The sequence below is a fragment of the Alligator mississippiensis genome, chromosome 1 (genome assembly GCF_030867095.1).
Source record: "Alligator mississippiensis isolate rAllMis1 chromosome 1, rAllMis1, whole genome shotgun sequence".
Lineage (NCBI taxonomy): Eukaryota > Metazoa > Chordata > Crocodylia > Alligatoridae > Alligator > Alligator mississippiensis.
Window position 1 is genome coordinate 307,085,819 of NC_081824.1, and position 19,636 is coordinate 307,105,454.

General features: G+C 44.1%; 1 protein-coding gene across 1 annotated transcript in view; it reads left to right on the top strand.

Annotated features, from left to right (window-relative positions):
• The window catches only part of CFAP47 (cilia and flagella associated protein 47), a 773,444-nt gene that overhangs the window by 285,119 nt on the left and 468,689 nt on the right, over nt 1-19,636 (top strand). Inside the window, exons 41-42 of the mRNA XM_059724382.1 lie at nt 3,308-3,390; nt 13,813-13,958. Of these exons, the coding sequence (XP_059580365.1) occupies nt 3,308-3,390; nt 13,813-13,958 (229 nt within the window). The remainder of the gene's footprint in view (nt 1-3,307; nt 3,391-13,812; nt 13,959-19,636) is intronic.

Here is a 19,636-nt window from a genome sequence, read left to right on the forward strand (position 1 = left end):
GCCTCAGGGGCTGGCCAATTCAGCTGAGACTGGCCATGCCTCCCTGCAGCCGAGGGTCTGTTCTAGTGCCCTTTGGCACCTGGCCTGAGCTACTGCAGGCATGTGCCTGCATTGTCTTAGTCCAGAGCAGATGTTTGTCCTGTTATTAAACCAGTTTAGCCTACTCAGGTTAGACTAACCTGACTCAATTCAGGCTCCAGCTTTTGAATGTCTGTCCCTAGCCCAAGGGGTTCTGAGTGGTGCAGAGGTCATGTGAACACCAAACAGGGTGAATTTATCTTGATAGTCTACTAAAAGAACTACAGCTGGTTGTTAGTTACCTATTTTTCTTCCTTAGACATGGTCTTCAAGCATACTTAATGTGAATAGAGAGATTTTTTGTTCAACACAGATTAAAAAAGCCCATGAGAGAATGGCAAACTATAAGCCAATTCAACTATTGATCTCTCAATACTCAATTTTTGATGACAAAAACTGATACAAATATGAAGTTGGATCAGAAAACAGTTTAAATTTTGAGGTATTGCAGTTTGTGAAGCAGGAAGCAACTAAAGGTATATCTGTACAATGCCCCAGTGCTCTTGGGGTAAACACATGAGCAGTAATAGGAGGAAAAGGGTGTTTGCTCATTAGTAGCCCTCCCTGACAGCAACAGGGATTTGTGTAGACATATCCCAAACCCTAAGCCTCATTTGAAGTTCTTCTGACTATTAGAAAGTCTATTCCAGATGACTGTGATATAGGGAATCTTTGAATGCCAAAGTTTTAGTTCTCTTTATTGAGTTGAAGGAGTATGTTCAGTCACAGAGCTAATATCTTTGAAAGCTTTTTGGTAATGTACAGAAGAGACAGTTATATATATTGACTGAAGTATTATTACCTGCTTCTGCATTTTATTGATCCTATAAGGTTAAATCCTTTATAAATAAAATGCCTTTTGCCTAAATTAATAATACATATAATTTGAGACTGACACTGCTTGGGATTGGTTAAATCACAGTAAATTATCTCAGATATGTTCCACCTATCTATATCATGGTACTTATATAACTCTGATTACTGAAATATCAGAGGGCATCCCATTCTCTAATGTGACTTCCTCCCAATAGTCCTGTGAGTTATGGAAGCTAAAGCTGTGGACACCACATGTTTGCACAGGTATTAACTTTACATCAGTTTGTATACTACTGTTGATGATTCTGGTGGCTGAAGTGGAAAGACAGCCAGCTATCAGGATGTATCTACCCACAGTACTTTGCTACTAGGTAGCAAAAGAGCTTGTAGTGACCTTTTTGTTTTGAGCAAACTGCTACTTGAAGATGACACTGACTAGAGCTACACACAGTCAGTCCACACACTGGTGCAATTTAACTTGGTGTGGAGTTAATTCTAACTTTCCAAAGGGTAAATTTACCCTACAGGGGAATTAACTTGCACTAATATAGGACTTTTTTATTTCATGTGTCCACTTCACATTTCCACTAGTGTAAATGTTCCTTGTGCTCGTAGGGTAAATGGGTAGCTTAAGATCACACAGTAAATCTTGGGCAAAACTAGAAATTGAACCCAACTCAGGCTAATACTGTAACTAGTAACTGTTCCTGTCTGACCCATGTGTGATCCATTGCCTTACAGTTGAGTTTATAATATGTTAATCCAAAATTTGTGAAATATTTTATTTAAAAGTATGTATGACACAAACAATCTGTCATGCTGTAAGGCTAAGAATTAAGGTTGATGTAGAAACTAAATATCTTGCTTTTTTAGTTTCAAAATGTGAATTTTAATATTGAATTATGGTACTGTGTTGGGGCATATAAACACCCTGCTGGCAAAGGAAAGGTTAGTAAGATCCAGAGTTATCAATTCGTTTTCATGACTGTACCTGGAAACAAATAATAATTCAGTCAGCAAGAATTCCTACAGAGGATATAGATTTTCTTCAGCAAGATAAAATCCCTGGGTTTGAAAGAAGCTTATTTCTGAGAAACCTCTGTTAGGAAGAGAGCTAATTTTAGGGAGGGGCTCTAAGAAACTAGGGCCTGGCCCAGGGGGTTAGCTTTGCAGGTCAGTTCTTTTCAGGGAGAGAAAAGAACCTGCAAGTACATCCGGGCTGGGCTGGACTGGAAATTCAGGCCTTGGTGCAAAAAAACGGAATTTAAGTTGAGGAGCTTTTTGAGTTCTCTTGAGTAAGTTTGCTAGTGAGGGAATCTGTGGACTCCCTTTGTCTCTGTGGTCTGATGAAAGAGAGGAATTGAGAGGAGCCCAGCTATGGCATTGGGCAGGATAAGTATTGAGACTGTGTTTTGGAATCTTGTGGGCAGTTAGTACCCTGGAAATATGTACTCTGGGGAGAGTGGGGGAGGGTAGATTACATTAAAAATGGCCACCCAATCTAACTTAGTTTGTTTAGGTGTGGACCTTACACTAGTTAAGTCAATCTAAGTATGAACTCTGCAGACATTCAGGACATTTAGATCGGTCTAAAAATGACTGATCTGATCTAAGATAAGTGTACCTCTGAGATAAGGTTAACTCAGTTTGGGATAACCATTTTAGACTGATCTGTCCTGAACTTCAGTACAGTTTCCAGTGCAGCCCCAAGGCTGGGAAAACCTAGCCACTAGTCCCAGTCCTAGGGCTACACTTTTCCTACCACCTCCCTGGCATCAGGTTATTTTTAGCCCCTGGCCCCTCCCCCCCAGATGGAGGACCTCTCTCCCTCCCAGCAACTCCCAGTGCTGGTTTTCCAGCGGTCGCCAGTACCAGAGGCCAAGCAAGTAAGAAGGGGCAGGTGGGATGGGGGGGTATTCATTTTGGGGTGGGGGGGGATCAGGGGACTAAAAATAGCCCCTGGTCTCAGGGGCTGATGAGGAGAGAGGCCCCCACCCTGCGAGTATCCTGGACCCCACCATCCCACCAACTCCCCCATGGACCCTGCTTACCCCCCCCGACCTCCTTGCCCCTCCCACTAACCACCCCCCACATGCTGACTTGTCTTAGATCAGGTGACCTTAGATTAGTCTAACCTCCCCCTGTCCTTCCCAAATGTCAGTACGCACCCCTAAATGTGAGGTGGCATGTTTCAAGGGCTGAGTCCTGGAAGAGGTAGATCATTAACTAGGCTGGATCAGCTACTGGCATTGCAAAAGCTTGGAAATACAGGGTCAGGCTCCCTTTCTCACATATTTTTTGTTGGATTAGATAAGATTTAGCCTGGAAGAAAGATCACACAAAGTGAAATGACATTTTATTTATTACTATAAGTTGTAATCAGTCAGTGTATTGATTTTATTTTTTTTCCTAGTTTTGAAAGTACCGTACCAAATAATAAAAGTGACGTGGTAAATGAAGATGCACTGGAAAATCAAGAGAACAACTTACGCTGCTGTAAGTACTTGTATAAGAGGCCTTTTGTGCATCTCTAAGAATTTGTTTTAATTAATTACATTGGAGCACTTGAGGAATTAGTGCCAATGAACAAAACATTGAATTTTTAAAATGCATTCAGTAATAAAGATTTTTATTATGAGCTTTATTGTATGATCAAACATTTGATATTTTGACAGATAATATACTAGTTGTATACTTTTTAAAGATATGGACTTCATTAAAGAAGCAAAGCAAGCTGAGATTCTTCTTTGCTGAGAGTATAGGCTGACTGTACTAATAAGTCTCTGAATCCCCTGCAGTTCAGCAGAGTTAGATCTGAAAGAATTGAGAGCACTTGTCTACACATTTCTCACTTTCATTCTTGAAGTGGTGTCAGTCAAGACTCATTCATTTACAGCAGGACTGTCCAACTTCTTGGCTGCTGCGAGCTGCACCACTGGGGTCACTGGCATGTGCAGGTGCCTCTCTACTTGCTGCACCGTGAGTGTGTACTCCACCTTGCCTTCAGTTGCTGAGCCACAGGCACCCCTGTTGCACAGCATTACATGGGTGTTCCAAGCTGGCTTCCCAGGACTGCAGGCTGTACTGTATCGCAGTGGCCTGACTACCAAGGGATGAGTCATGAAGTGAAAGCTAGAGTAGAGCAAGAGAGCCTGGAGACTCCAGCTGCTGTTGCAGCCAGAGTGATGGGGGGCATGGCATCTGCATAGGATCCTGAGGACTGCATGTTAACCCATTGCAGGCCACATGCAGCCCACAGGCAGTCAACTGGACAACCTTGATTTAGCTTTTACTTGGGTTATTCTCAAGAACATCCCACTTGTACAAAACCTATAGGCTGACTACATGTCTTCATCCCCCTGCCATATCTATGGCAAGTTAGGGTGTTTTTGATGTTTTCAGGCAATGTGCCTGGCAGCTGTGCAAGAGGGTTGTTTGTGAAGTATTAAGAAAAGGTTAGATGAACAATTGTCTAGGATGGCTTTTAGCTTGGGATTCTGTCTTGAGCAGGCAGCTGGACCAGATGACCTCCTGAGGGTCCCTTCCAGGCCTGTTTTCCTATGATACTCTGATTATATGAAGTTTACTGTGTGTTTAACCAAAGTAGTATTGCAATTGCACATGTCTGTATGGAAAAAATGAGGCTTGCTCTATTTTTTTTTTTTTTTACTTATGAACAAATATTTCTTAAGTATCTAGGTTGCTTTTCCTATCCACCTCACATAACACTATATTTTGGGATGTGGTTATTTTCTAGTAGTGTGCTATCAAATACAGGGTCTCAAGTTACCTAACAAGCTTGTGCTGTTAATGCATGGACTGTGAGCATCTGAATTTTTCTCTGCTATCAGCTTGGTGCTATTAAATGTAGTTCCATGTGCTGCTTTAGGTTTGATAATTTGTATCAAGGATAATTTTGCAATATCCACACAGTTTCTGTCTGAAGTTCAGAACAGAGTCCAATCTTCCCCTCATTTTGGTGACAGAACTTTAACAAGGGGAACTATAGAAGCTCACTGAGAGAGCCTTTTTTGAGATGTGTTACTTGACATTAATTAAGGAGAGAGTGAATACTAGGACTGTGCAGGTGCTCTCTTAACTATAGAGTATTTGTTGCTTGAGCAAAAAGGATTTTTGGGTCCTAGCTGCCCATATTTCCTTTTCTATCATTTAAAAAAGTTCAACTTGCTTTGCAAATGTTCCATTCTCATTTGTAACACACGTTAGTTTTAGGCTCTGGTTTAGTGTTATTTTGTTTTTTTTTTTAAAGAAAAAATGTCCCAGGTCCCAGACAGGATTGCCAACTCTAGATTCTTTTTTATTGATGAACATACAAGTTGTTTTACTGGCATAAAAACATAAGATGTGCCAAAATGTGTCAGACCAATTGGTTGTTTAACATAGTACCCTGTCTCTGACAGTGGCAGCAGTGGATGCTTTAGTGGGGCTGCATTTCACTAGGTATAGCTAGAATGATCTATTCCCCTATTCATTACCATTCTTGGCATCCATCATGGTTTAGGGATACCAGAGGAAACATCTCCAACTAATCTGTTTAACAGCCACTAACAGACCTATTCTCCATGAATGTCTAGATCATTTTTTAAGCTGGCTATGCTATCTGCCTCTACCACCTCCTGTGGCACTGAATTCCACAAGTTAACTATGTGTTAGTTAAAAAAAATACTTTCTCTTGTTAGTTTTAAACCTGTCTCCTACTAATTTCAGTGAATGACCCTTAGCTCTAGTATTCTGAGACCTGGTGAATAACAGTTTCCTGTTCACTTTGTCCACACACTTCATGGTTTTGTACACCTTTATCGTTATCCCCCATTGGCTTCTTTTCCAGACTAAAGACTCCTAGCCATTTCAGTCTCTCCTGGTATGGCCACTGCTTCATACACTAGCTCATCTTGTTTGTTCTTCTCTATTCCTTTTCCAGCTCTGCTACATCCTTTTAGAGGTATGGAGACCAGAACTGTATAAAGTATTTAAGATCTAGTGCACCATGGATTTGTATAATGGCATTTTGTTTTAAATTCCCAATGATGCCCAAAATTTTATTGGGTTTTTTGGTCACTTCTGCACATTGAGTTGACCCTTTTAGAGAACTGTCTACAATGACTTCAAGGTCTTTTTCCTCAGTTGTAAGAGTTAGTTCAAAGCCAGCTTTTGTATATGTAAAGTTGGGATTATTTCCCTCTATGTTCATTACCTTGCACTTGTCAACATTGAATTTTTTTGTCTTTTTTTTTTTTTTTTGGCCCACTCATTTAACTTGTTGAGATTTTTCTGCAGCTCCTTTCCATTATCTTGGGATTAGACTACCTGGAATAATTGGGTATGAAATGCAAACTTGGAGACTGATCTGGAAACGGGAGTGCAAAGTGAAGTGTTGAAAATTTTGAACAAAATTTGGGAGTAGTACAGATCCCTGTAGGATCCCTTTTATGACTTCCTTCCATCCTGAAAAGTCCACTTGAAGACCACTTCAAGCTACTTTTGCTTTCTATCTTTTAATAAGATCTCAGTCCCTGAAAGAACTTTCTCTCCAATCCCATGGCAATTCAGTTGTTTTTTAAAAAGCCTTTGGTGAAAGACCTTGTTGAAAGTTTTTTGAAAATTCAAATATATTCCATCAATTGGATCTCCCTTGTCCAAATGCTTCTTAAAACCCTCAAAGAACTCCTGCAGATTAATGAGGCAGGATTTCCCTTTACAAAAAACATGCTTACTCTTCCCAAGATTATTAATAAATACTATTTATTAAAGGTTTTACCAATTTGCCAGGGATGGAAGTGAGACTCACTGGTCTGTAGTTCCCAGGATCACTTCTGGAGCCCTATTTGAAGATGGGTATTATGTTTCAGACCTGCCAGTCCTCTGGCACAGATGCTGTTTGTAACAATGTTGTATAATATTGACAATAGTTCTGCAATTTATTATTTGAGTTCCTTCAGAACTCTTGGGTGAATGTCATTTGGTCCTAGTGACTTATTAATATTCAATTTATTAATTTGTTTTAAAACTTCATCTATTGTCGCTTCAATGTGTTCCAGTTCTTGAGACACATTTACAAGGAAGTATTGATCCATCAGTATCTTCTGTGGTAAAAAACAATGCAAAGAATTCAGTCAGCTTCTCTGCTGTAGCTTTATCAATGGGTGCGCCTTTCACAAGTTGGTCATCTAATGATCCCACTGATTCTCTTGCTTACACCTTGTGATGTATGTAAATTTTATATGATTAACTTTACCATTTTTGCTAGATGCTCCTCAAATTTTTTGTTTGGCCTGCCTTATTTTGCTTCCAGGGCTCATGGTTGAGGTGATATCTTTCATTAGACCAATAAGATTTTTGAAAAAAAAATTCTTGACTTGTCAAAATGTGAGCTTCCCTGTTTTCCTTATTTGGGCATGTCTTCCATTTTTTGGAAGGATGTCTTTTTGCTTTGAAAGGCTTCCTTAACTCTGCTATTAAACAATGCAAGTGTTTGGTTGGTCAGCTGGGTACGTTTTCTTGATTTGTGGTATACACTTCTCCTGAGCCTCTAATATAGTATTTTTAAGTAGCTTCTAGATTTGCCTCCAGGAGTTTTACGTTTTTGACTGTTCCATAGATTCATAGATGTTTGGGTCAAAAGGGACCTTAGCAGATCATTGAGTCTGACCCCCTGCCCTGGGCAGGAAAGAACTCTGGGGTCAGACGACCCCAGCCAGGTGCATGTCTAGCCTCCTCTTGAAGACCCCCAAGGTAGGGGAGTGCACCACCTCCCTTGGAAGCCCATTCCAGATTCTGGCAACCCTTACCATAAGGAAGTTCCCTCTGTTGTTCAAAGTTCCTCCTGATGTCCACTTAACTTCTTTCTAAAATGGCAGTGGTACTTATTAGGCCTGTGCAAATAGAGAACTATTCAATTCAGAGATTTGGATTGCTTTTCTGATTCGATTCAGCCGAATCAGCTTTGGAAGATTCGGCGCTGATTCAGAGAGATTCGAAGATTCGGCCATAGAGTAAAATGTGGGATCAATTAAATATCTATAACTTTGTCATTGCTTGGCTGATTCAGATGAAACTTGCAGAGATGGTAGCCTCTGCTGAGGGCATGAAGCCTGCCAAGTTTCAAGGCAGTAGGTATAGGGGTTCTGGGAAACTGCACCTCAGAATCTTGAAAGCAAAATTCATGTCACATGTGTGTGTTAAGCCACAGTGGGGTGAAAACTGCAGGCCTGCTAGGCCCTGCTGTGGCCACAAAGCCTGCCAAGTTTCAAGGAAATAAGTGCAGGGGTTTCTGGGAAACTGCACCTCAAACTGCTAACAAGCAAAACTCATGACATAGGTGACACTGTGTGTGTGTTAAGGCACAGGGGGGTGAAAACTGCAGGCCTGGTAGGCCCTGCTGCAGCCACAAAGCCTGCCAGCTGTCAAGGAGATAGGTGCAGGGGAAGTCTGGGTTCTGGGGTCTTGCACCTCTGGCTACAGGCATGCAAAACTCATGACATGGGTGGGTGACACTGTGTGTGTGTTTAGGTGCACCCTTCTTGGTGCTGGGGCCTCTGCATAATACGGCAGTGTGCCCCAGTGAGGCCTTCTCCTCCCCCAAAGCTTCAGTCTGGTCCACCACTTTACATGAGACCAGGTAAGACAATCTGGTGTCTTTTTAGTAGGGCAACTGTATAAGTAGAGAGATATATTTTAGCAAGCTTTTGGGTTGAAAAACCCTTTGTCAGGCTAAGGAAGCACCTGTAGTCGGTATGTCTGCTTGTCCTGGATGAAAGGAATAGTAAAGAAACCAGAGGCTGGCCTGGCACGCAGTGCAGGAAAGAAAGCCAGTCAGTGAAAATGGAAATGGAGTCGTCACGGGGTGAGAGACAAGCTGGCGGGGGAGGGGGAGGAGGGGGGAAGGGAAAGTAACAGTGCAGGTAAAAGTGCAGAGGTACCTGGGGTGTCAGATGTCCATCAGGTTGCAGTGTGCCAGAATTCCACTGTGAATATTGAATCCATGAGTTTCTATACCTACTACCTAGGAGGCTGATGAAGTGCAGTTCATAGGCCCAGCTCTGAAAAGTGGTTTGTACACTCAAATAAGCCCCTAACCTCATCACCAGAACTGAAGCCAACTTCCTACAGCTCAAAACAGAAAACCTGCCAACTACCTCCAGTACTCCCACAAACTACATACCAGAATCTATCAAAGACAACAAAACCCAACTACCTGTTGGGGCACATTCCTCACCAAAAAAACACTCTGTCTCCAGTCTCTCAGGCCTGATCCTGAGAGGGAACAATTTACAAACCACTTTTCACAGCTGGGCCTATGAACTTAACTTCATCAGCCTCCTAGGTACAGAAACTCATGGACTCAATACAGATTAGACAGTGGAATTCTGACATACTGCAACTTGCTGGACATCTGACTCTCTAGGTACCTCAGTACTTTTACCTGCGCTGCTACATCTCCCTCCCCGCTGCCACCCCAGCCTTTCCCTAACCGCTTGATGCCTCCATTTCCATATTCACTGACTGGCTTTTTTTCCTGTATTGCATGCCAGGTCAGCCTCTGGTTTCCTTATTATTCCTTCCATCCATGGCCAGGAGACACACCAACTGCAGGTGGTTCCTCAGCCTGACAAAGGGTTTTTCAGTGCAAAAGCTGGCATCCCAGGCAGCTAAGCTGAGCTTACATGGAGCCTCAACTCCATTGCAACCAGAAAGCCTCAGGCCTGTCAAAGACGTGACATGTCTGGGCTTTCCCCAGTCAGGACTGTGTGCGTGTGTGCGTGCGTTAGCTGGAGGTTATGGCGCCTCCTACCCGCCTTTCACCAGGGGATTGTTGTTCCTGGCATTACAGGGCTGCCCTGCCACAGCAGTCTCACCAGGCCTCCCTACCATGGTAGGGTGCAGTTTTAGTGGTTATGCCCAGGACTTGGGGTCTCCTCCTTCCCCATAGCCCCAGCCCATACCTCCAAGTTCATCCTGTCAGGGGAACGAGCTCAGCAGGGACATGTTCTTCCCCTGCTAGCTGGATATGCAGTGAGTGCCCCCTACAGCTGAGAGCAGGGCATTAACTGGTTTTTAAAAAAATGGAAAAAGGAAATAGGTGCAGACAGTGTGAGGAGGGTGGCACTCAGTCCATTTGCAGGTGGAGCTTGGGGAACTCCAGCAGTGGGAGGTTCACTTTCAAGAACACAAGCTGCTCTACCAACCCAGGATCCAAGCAGGTGTGGTGGGGTGTCACAACATCCCCTGCAATGCTGAACACCCTCTCACTTGGAACACTGGTTGGTGGACAGGACAGGTGTTGCCAGGCAACTGTGGCCAGATCCTGCCACATCTGGCTGTGGCTTGCCCAGTAGGCCAAGGGGTCGCAGTCCAGTGGCTCCACATCCTCAGTGAGATAGGTAGCCACTGAAGCCTTGTCGCTACCTGCCCAAGGCTGGGGTCTGGTGCATTTGGACCCACATTGAAGCCATGCCCTTGGCCCACATTGGCAACAGCTGGCCTGGAGGAGATTGGCTGGTGCTGGTGGCGGTGCTGGTGCTGAGAGTGCTGGCATGGGAAAGTGGATCACCCACATCCCCTCATCTCTGCCTTTCTGTCTCCCTGACTTTGTTGGCCAGCACCTGTCTCCAGTGATTGAGGGTTTTGGTGCTGCCAGTGCACGTGCTCCCCTTCATCTTCAGTTGCACATGCCCACCAGCATGTGGACAGTACTGGACTGCGAGGGATCCATCCATCTCCTGATGCCCTCCTTCAGCCGCCTCACCAGTGCCTGCATGTCTGGTGACAGCACCCTGCCCCAGCCAGGAACATTGATCCCCTGGAACTTCTCTGTTTGGTTCTCCAGTTCCCTCACTAGGAGGATCACCTGGCTAAGAAGGGCATCGTCAGTGCTGAGGGTCTTGATGGGCTCGAGGAAGGGCTTGAGGACCACCAAGATCTGGGAGATGGTACTGCACTCAGCTCTGTTAAGGGGGCCACTGATCCCAATCTTCCCCAGCAAGGCCATCTCGTGAATGGCCTTCTGTTGCTCCACCAGCCTTTCGAGCTTCAGGTATGTGGAGTTCCACTGAGTCTCCATATCCTGCATGATTTTGTGCTATGGGATGCTAAGGTCTGCCTGTTTCTCCTGCAGCATCTTTCCCCCCTTGATGCTGCAGTGGAAGTAGCCCACCACCTTCCTGCATTTTGAAATCAGTTGGCTTGCAGTGGTAGTGGTGGCGGCGCCATCACTGGCAGCCCTGTCCCCCTCCAAGGCATCCCTGAATATGAGGTGCAGCCTGTGTGCCACACAGCGGATGTTGGTATCACGGACAGCCTTGACCATATTGGCCCCATTGTCAGTGACCATGAACCCATGGGTGAGCTTGGCCTGCCCAACAAGCTACCCCTGTACCATGTGGTTCATGGCCACTATGATCTCCCTTGCCGTGTGAGACTCATCCAGCACCTTGGCTTGGAGGAGAGCCCACCAATGTCCTGACTGATCACACCAGTGCCCTGTGAGGGAGAGGTAGGCATGATCCCCACCCTGGCTGCTCCAGATGTCGGAGGTGAAGTACAAGGCTACCTGCGGCCCTGCCTTGTGCACCTTCTCCCTCAAATACTCCCTGCATGCCTCATACAGGGAGGGCACCACTGTCCTGCTAAAGGTAGTGCATGCGGGCACTTGGTAAGATGGGGCCACGAGCTCCATGAGCTGCCTGAACCCTGGCTGCTCAACTAGGGAGAAGGGCTGGCTATCCAGAGCAAGCATCTCCCCAGTGGTCTGGGTGATCTCACTTGCTTTGGGAATGTATTCCCCTCTGTCTGCAGCTTTCCCCCACTGTTCCAGGGTGGCCTGCCTCTGCCTTTGGGGGATGGGGTCTTTGGAGTGAGTGGGGGACTTCTCTTTAGGCACGCTCGCACTGGTGCCAGGCTGAGCAGGAAGAAGGGCGAGGGGGTGCTGCCTCCTGAGATGCAGCAGCATTGCCATGGTGGTGAAGTGTTTCACCTCCTTGCCTTAGCTGATCTGACTTCAGCAGTGCTGGCAGATAGCAAACCTGAGATCATCTGCCAGGTCAAAATGCTCCCACACTATGCTACTCGCTTCCTTTTGGGTTGAAGATGGGGGTCCTGCCTTATTGCCCTCCTCAGCAGGCTAAGGCACAACAGCAGGCAGAAGTGCCTCAGCTGAGCCACTTGCCTGAACCTCCACAACCTCAATCTCCTCCAAGTTGTTGCTTTCCAGAGAAGGAGACCTAGGTCTAGGGGAACTTTGAGGGGTGTGGAGCACAAACTCGGATTCCCCCTCAGTCCCCAGAATTGCTTGAGGCAGGGTGCTCAGGTCCCTTGGTTTCAGCTCCAGCTCCTCCTCTGGCAGTGGGAGGCTCATGCTGGGAGATGAAATTGGGGTGGAGGATACAGTGATTCTGCTGCTGGGGCCTATTTCTGGAGTTAGGGGAGGTAGTGCAGGCGCAGGTATATCAGGTACAGTTATTGCTCCTACCTCCTTGCTTCCACTGGCACTATAAGCCTCATGGCTGCTTAGGAAGAGGAAGTGTCTATGTATGGGGTGGGAGGCAGGGGGGGAACTTGCAGCTCTAGCTCTTCCCCTACCTCCTCTAGCCCCTCTCCCTCCCCTGCCAGAAGGCCTTTCCAGCTCACTTCATATTAATCTTTCCTGTGCTGGAAAAGGTGTGTGTGACTGTGTGACTTCTTCTCTGTGTTGTTTATTCTCTGTGTTGTGTGTGTGTGTGTGCATGTACTGGAGTCTGGTATGATGATTCTTGATTATGATTGATTATTAATAACTATATATGGTGTCTTCCTCTGTGATGTCCTATTATTGTGAATGTGTGACTACTTCTTGTTCTTCTGTGTGTAGTGAACCTAAAATAATATATCTCTTTCTACTTCTTCTAGGACTCTGAATTCTGTGTTGTGTGTGTTAATATCAGTCTGAATCTCTATCTGACGACTTCTTCTTTGTTGTCTTTAGTCTGTATGTAAACTAACTACAATAATATTAATAACTACTATATATAATCTAAATACCTTCTTCTATGGATATCTGATTTTTCTTCTTCTATGTGAGTGTGTGTAATGTGTGCTTCCCTGCACAGTGATGGATCACACTGCCAGGGAAAACACTGAACTTTTTCTTTCAGAAGTATTAGGAAAAAACCCAAACAAATATAAATTGAAATAATAAATTGGAAGTAGACAGGTGCTAAACTAAGCTAAGCTAAGCTAAGTTATATCCTATCCAATCCTTTCTAACAGCAAAAAGTAGCAGGCCACTCACTAGGAAGCCAGGCCAGTAGCCACAGTACCTTTGAGACGCTGTTACTCAGGCAGAAACAGCTCAGGAAAGGGACAGAAAAGCCTGCACACAGAGGCTTTTGTGCTGTTTCTGTGTCCCTCCCCTCAGACACTGTGATTGGAAGGGCAGTCAGACAGAAGTCACAGTCACTGGCCAGCTAAAGATGTCAGTCCTTCCCCCCCTGCTTCCCTTCCCCTCCATCTTCTAAGTTTCTGTTTCCCCATAAAGACTGCCTTCCAAATCTCTTCCAATCGATATGGAGGCTCTGAACTGATTTGGAAAGTTTTAAGCTTCTAGCAGTTCGATTCGGATTTGGAGATTCACCCTCTGAATCGGGCCAAATCTTCTCCAAATTGAATCGTGAACTGAAGCTTCACATAGTCCTAGTATTAATAGTCTTGAAAGTATGAGATGAATTAATTAGTATCGTTTGTTTATGCAATTTTTATAGCACACATTTTTACTCTGGTTCTTTTTTGAGATTTGTAAGACCCTTACATAGTAGCTCCTAGGGCACACTTTTGTAGCATGCTATTCTTGAAATGGGAACACCTATTTTACCTTGACCAGTTCTTTTGTTGTATATAAACAACATTTAAATCATGTTTTGGCAGCTAATCAATCCAATGGCCTGCAAGAGTTCTTCAGTCCGGCATGCACATTGGTCTTGGAAGGGAGAAGTTCTGCAGTTCTGGATGTTTACTTTCTACCATTTAATTTGGGAAAGCGTTATTGCACCATCATTCTGATCAATGAACTGGTAAGAGTAAAAAGTGGGTTCTTTTGTCCTTTTTAATAACCTTGTCTGTAATCCAGACAACAGACAGGACTGCATTTGTGAAACTCATTGTCCAAGTGTGTGCATCAGTTTATGTAAAATAGATAAGTGCATGTATAAATTGGGTGCTATTTATGCAAAACCCCATTATGGATAACAGTTATAAGTTATATCAAATGATGTGCACTGAAATTTGGCAGTATATCTCATTTTAAGTTGTTATTTTTGTTCATAGTGTATTCATCTTTTATTTCTGAGAGCAGTGAGCTGGTTAGAGAATTGATCAAGGGAATACGATCCATTTTATATACAAGCCACTCTGTCATTCCCCCCACCTCCCCAATCCCAGTTTTGCTCATCTCCCAGCTCCCCACAAGAATGGGACAGCTCTCATCGAGCCTGTGGCTGCCTGGGGAAATCCCTGTCCAGCTGGGGCTGGCTGGGAGTTGCTCCAGAAGTGGGACAGCTTGTCCCATCATGAGAAAGCTGTAAAGCGACAGCTGTCTCCCAGCCCCATGCATATCAGGACTTCTCCCAATGTGCATGGGGTCAGGAGACAGCTTCTGCTGCAGTCAGCAGATCTCTCTTGGCCCTGTGAACATCCTGCTACCCCAGCCTGGCACTCTGAGGGAGCCTGGAGCTCCCCCTGTCTGCTGCAGGGGGCCAGAGCAGGGAAGGAACAGTCTTGTACCAAGCTGCTCCAAACAACGAGCACATGTAGACATGCTCCCAGGAAGGCTTACTGCACAGTATTTTACTGCACAGTAAGCCTTTATAGCATTAATAGCATGTGCAGATGCACCCTGTATGATGGTATTATTTTAGAATAAGTTTGTTAGCTGGTGGCAGGTCAGTGTCTAGAAATGTACATGTGCTGATACCCTCTGCTCAATGTATGATTGTAGTCATATTTTAAGCCATCATAAAAGGAGTGTTAAGATAAGTTTTCTTCAGTTAAGCAACGTACTTGATTTTTTTCCATTATGCTGCTTTATTGAGTCTTAATCAGCAACATGATTCAGAACCACTATATTTCCTTCATATCCAGCACAGTAATAGCCATCAAATGTTGTGGTGGCCATTCTTTGGAACAAGATTGTCAGTCACCAAATGTCAAGATCTGTAACAGTGGCTCAGGCAGGAGCCATGTTACTAGCGTAGCCATGGGAGCAGATAGCTATAGAGAGCACCTTGCACAGGTGAGGGGAATTACACACCAGGGGAAGGTCAGGGTAATTAGCTTGACATGGTCAGTGTAAGTCAGATAGTGAATGAGCACACTTTGCCTTCAGGCACTGGAGAAAGGAGAAAGGACTGCGGGAGAAAAAAGTGAGAGAGAGGGACACCCGATCAGCAACCCAGGAGAGTCTGGGACTGCAGACCCTGAGATGCCACAGCTGGCTAGGAAGAAGGCAAGGTACTCACTCAAGTCCCGCAGCCTACATGGGGAATCCAGAGAAGAACTGGGGATCTGGGTGATCGTTGTGCTGAGGAGAATTTTGAGGTAGAGGTCTCCAGGGTGCACAGGCAGCAAAAGTGGCGCAGAGCTACCCGTGCCACTGGGATGGCAAAGGATGGAGCCAGGTCTACTATTAGGCAGGGAGGGAGCAAAGGAGGCAGCTCCTAGCTCGGGACTTGTGGAGGCACGGGGAACGTGCTCCACTAATGAGTTAATTAGTGGAGAAGACTCTGTCTGATCCAAAAATAGCTTAAGGCATCCAGGGCACTCTCAGGCTTCCAGAGTTACCTTGTTAGCTACATTGGTTTCCCTTCCTAATGAGGTAATTAGCGAGGTGAAAGCAACTTTTTAACCTCCTGCTAAGAATAAAATCTTCACTGTGTGAATTCATCACCTGGGTGGTTCGTGGTGCTTCCTCACCCCTAAGAATAACACTGAACATCCTTTTTTCAATCAAAGTCATGGCAGACGAGTTCAGAGGGAGACTGAGATAGACCCAGCCACCCTCTCACAAAGATCAATAATGGTATCAGGATTCCAGTATCATGAAACCCTCTGACTGCAAAGGCTGTCTGTTGTAACTTTTTTTCATATTGTACAGAACCCAATACAAGAAGCGAACTTGCTTCAGAATCAGTTTTTACTTTCAGAGACAACAAAATCATTGGTATAGTTTAGATGTACTGTTTTTTTAACAGGAAAAGTACTTCTAATTTAACCTATCTGCTTGCACAGTAGAAGTCATTTAAAATGGCAATGTAAGTTTAACTTTGTTGTAATAACACTCTTTAAAAATTAATAAAGGATTATTTTTAATACTTCTTTTATTATTTAGAAGAATGAATTGAGTCTGTGACATGTCCTTCTAATTTTAATGTAGAATTTTTCACATGAGGAGCTGTAAGAAAATGTGTATTGCCTGCCACAGAAAATTAATGGGGGTGGCCTTAGTACTAGATCTTCATTTCTTGAGATTGGTTCACATGTCGACCCTTTACTTGACTGATAATCCCTACAAAGTTGTAGTTCTAAAAGTGTAGATAGGAAAATCTAGGCCTTATCACTATAATATCTATTTTAAGAGTATCTTACAGCTAGAAAGCAATACAAGAAGTCTTGGAGTGTTACCATCATCAATGACTCTGGAAAATCCTTCATATGAATTGGAAGGACAGAAGAAAGAATACCAGCATTCTGGCTCAAGCAAACACTTCCAGCGCTGAAGCCATGTTATGATACCAGCTCCATTTGACAGGACACATCATAAGTGTGCCTGACAACTGGCTCCTCAAACATGTTCTATACTCCCAACTCACCAGTGGTCACCACTGTAGAAACAGGCAAAAGAAGAGATTCAAGGACTCTCTGAAGGCCAACCTGAAGAAATGCGATATTATATTTATACCTGGGAGACTTGAGCACTAAATCATCCCCAGTGGCACCATGAAGTATGACAAAGCATCAACCATTTTGAGCAAACTCACCTTATTATGGAGGTGAATAGGTGAGAGAGACAATGGAGAGAGCTGTTACCCACCATCACCAGGATCCACTCCTTTCTTTTGGAACTGTATGCCATATCTGCTGTCAAACATACACATCTCCGATTGGCCTCTTCAATTTTCTCCAGACTCACTGATGACTTCCCTACTCCTGGTAGACTAACATCCTCATATCAAGGGGCTGCCAACAACAACAACTAATATAATACTACTTAGTGATTAGTTTCATGGAGATCTGCCATCTGCAAGCATCAGCAAATGGTATTTCTAGTAGGTTGTGAATGGAATTAGTTTTAATTGATGTAAACCATAACATTTGCTTTAATTTCATTATTTTTAAAATTCTTGCATGTATCCCCACTGTAAGTGGTACTCTTACTTTTGAGTGTATAAGGGCAAAGCATCAAAATAGCAGTGTCAATTGGAAATACACACATGGGCCACACCCAGACAAGTGCAGCTGTGCAGTATGTGGTGCTGTAGACATGGCTGTGGCTCTATATACTGCACATTCAGGTGTTCTCCTTGCTGCAAGGTAGCAGCATGGGGGGGATTTTTGACCCTGGAGATCCTGGGGTAAAAAAAACTCTCACAAAAAAAAGTGGAGTAGCGCACATGGAGACAGCGTGTGTTGCCCCAACCCGGAGTGTGGCTGGCCGGAGCCACGCTTCAGCTGCTAGCCAGGCTTCAAGCAGCAGGATTGCCACTGTTACAGCCCAAGGAGGCCCCCAGGACCCCAAGTAAGACTGCTGGGGCCAGCCCAGTGCTGGCTCTAGCCTCCCCTACCCCACCCGGGGTAACCTGCCATGTGCTAGAGGCTGTGTGGCACAGGCATTTCCTAGGGACAAGTAGCAGAGGCACATGGTGGGCTACTTGTCCCCAGGGAACCAAACATCCATGCTGGTGTGGACATGGTCATGTAGTCCAATCTCCTTGAGTCCGACCCTCAAGATACATATGAAGGGTTTGGACAAGTGATTCTCAACCAGGGTGCCATGAGTTCCTTTTAAGAGTGCTATACAATGTTAGCATGGTTAAGTGTGAAAACACCCATTCATGATTCACAAGATAAACCAGGAGATTTCTAATAGGATTCCATAGTGCCAGAAATATTCTGACCTGCTGTGGTTTTTCTGAGTATTTTGCAACAGAATAATTGCTCTATTATTTTTCCAGTCAGGCAAGCAAAAGCTAGAAGCTGATATTTTCCAAGGTGTGCAATGACTCTGGAGAAAAAAGAAAAGTTGAGAACCACTAAACCACTTTAGACACAAAATTATTTTTAGCTACGATAGGCAATGAATTGATATCTACTACTGCTTCTGTTGATATCCTCCCACTGACACTTATTAAAGAAAGTATAGCACTATAGTTTGAGGTAGATATCCTGCATGACATTCCACTGTAAGCATATTTCTCAGTTAAATTTTAACTCAGAATTTTGCCAGTAGTCGTTCCACCCCCTTGCCCCTGACTAAATCTATAAAGTGTTGCAGTATCATTGTGTTGTGGGGCAACAGCTTTATAACTGAAAGCTTTAGCTCTGCCAAATCTATGTGCTTGGCTTAGCTGCAGACTTTACACCCATCTAGAACTAGGATATTAAGGGTCCTTGTGAAGCCAAAACAGTGTGTCAAACAGGAATAATTCCTGTTTAGAATGGTTCCCATGGGTGACTGCTAGTTTGTGGGGGGCCGATAAGTTTTGCTTCAAGTTCTTTTATATCCAAGAAAGATTTATTTGAACCTTGAACCAAGGAAAGCCATATAAATGCCACTGAAGTTGAATAATTCTTCATTCACTGTGCCAGAAAGCACAATATTTTTAGCTGTAGAGTGAAAAATCTCCCGTTGATTTGAGTAAAAGTAAAATGATAAACAGGCTTAATTTAGATTATTTAATCTTTACTGCAGAGAGAAATCCGGCACTAGCAGAATCCTTCATCAGCAGGAAGATGGACAAACTGTGCTACAGAAGTAGTTTGTCCCTTCGTCTCCCTTCCCCACATATGCACACTTTCCAACTTCTAAGAATAAGGAGACAAAGTTATTTGTAAGGATATATGCACCAAACTAGCTTTGAGTAGATGTGATATCTTTTATTAAACCAACTAAGTAGTTGGAAAAAGGTTCTTAGCAAACTTTTGGGTGCAGTCACCCTTTTTCAGGCATAGGGAGTCTCTGCTGGTCTGAGACTCCAGGGAACGAGAGAAGCCGAAAGTGTGACAGGATGTCAGTGAAAATATAAATAGGTAGAAATTAGAAAAACAAAAAGGTAAAATGGGGAAGGGAGGGGGAAGAAAGCAGGGGAGAAAAAGGCCAAAGGGAAACACTACAGTGATAATAATACAAGGTAAGAAAGCAAGGCTCTCAATGAAAAAGGAAGTAGTTGGAAATCAGGAAGGAAGACAAAAGGCAGAAAAGAAGGGGAGAAAAGGTAGAGGAAAAAGAAGAATGTAAGAGGTCAGGTTAGGCAGGTACCTGGTGAATCAGGTGTCAGACAGGTTGTAATGTGTCATAAATCCAATGTCTATTTTGAGTCCATAACTTTGTGTATCTAGTAGATTTATTACGTGAAGTTTGTAGGCTCGTCTATGAGCAATGTTTTGTAAGTTTCCTTTGAGGATTAGAACTTGAGAGATCAGATGGGGAGTGATTGCCTTGTGAGAAGTGTGCCCCCACAAATAGATGGGTATTCCT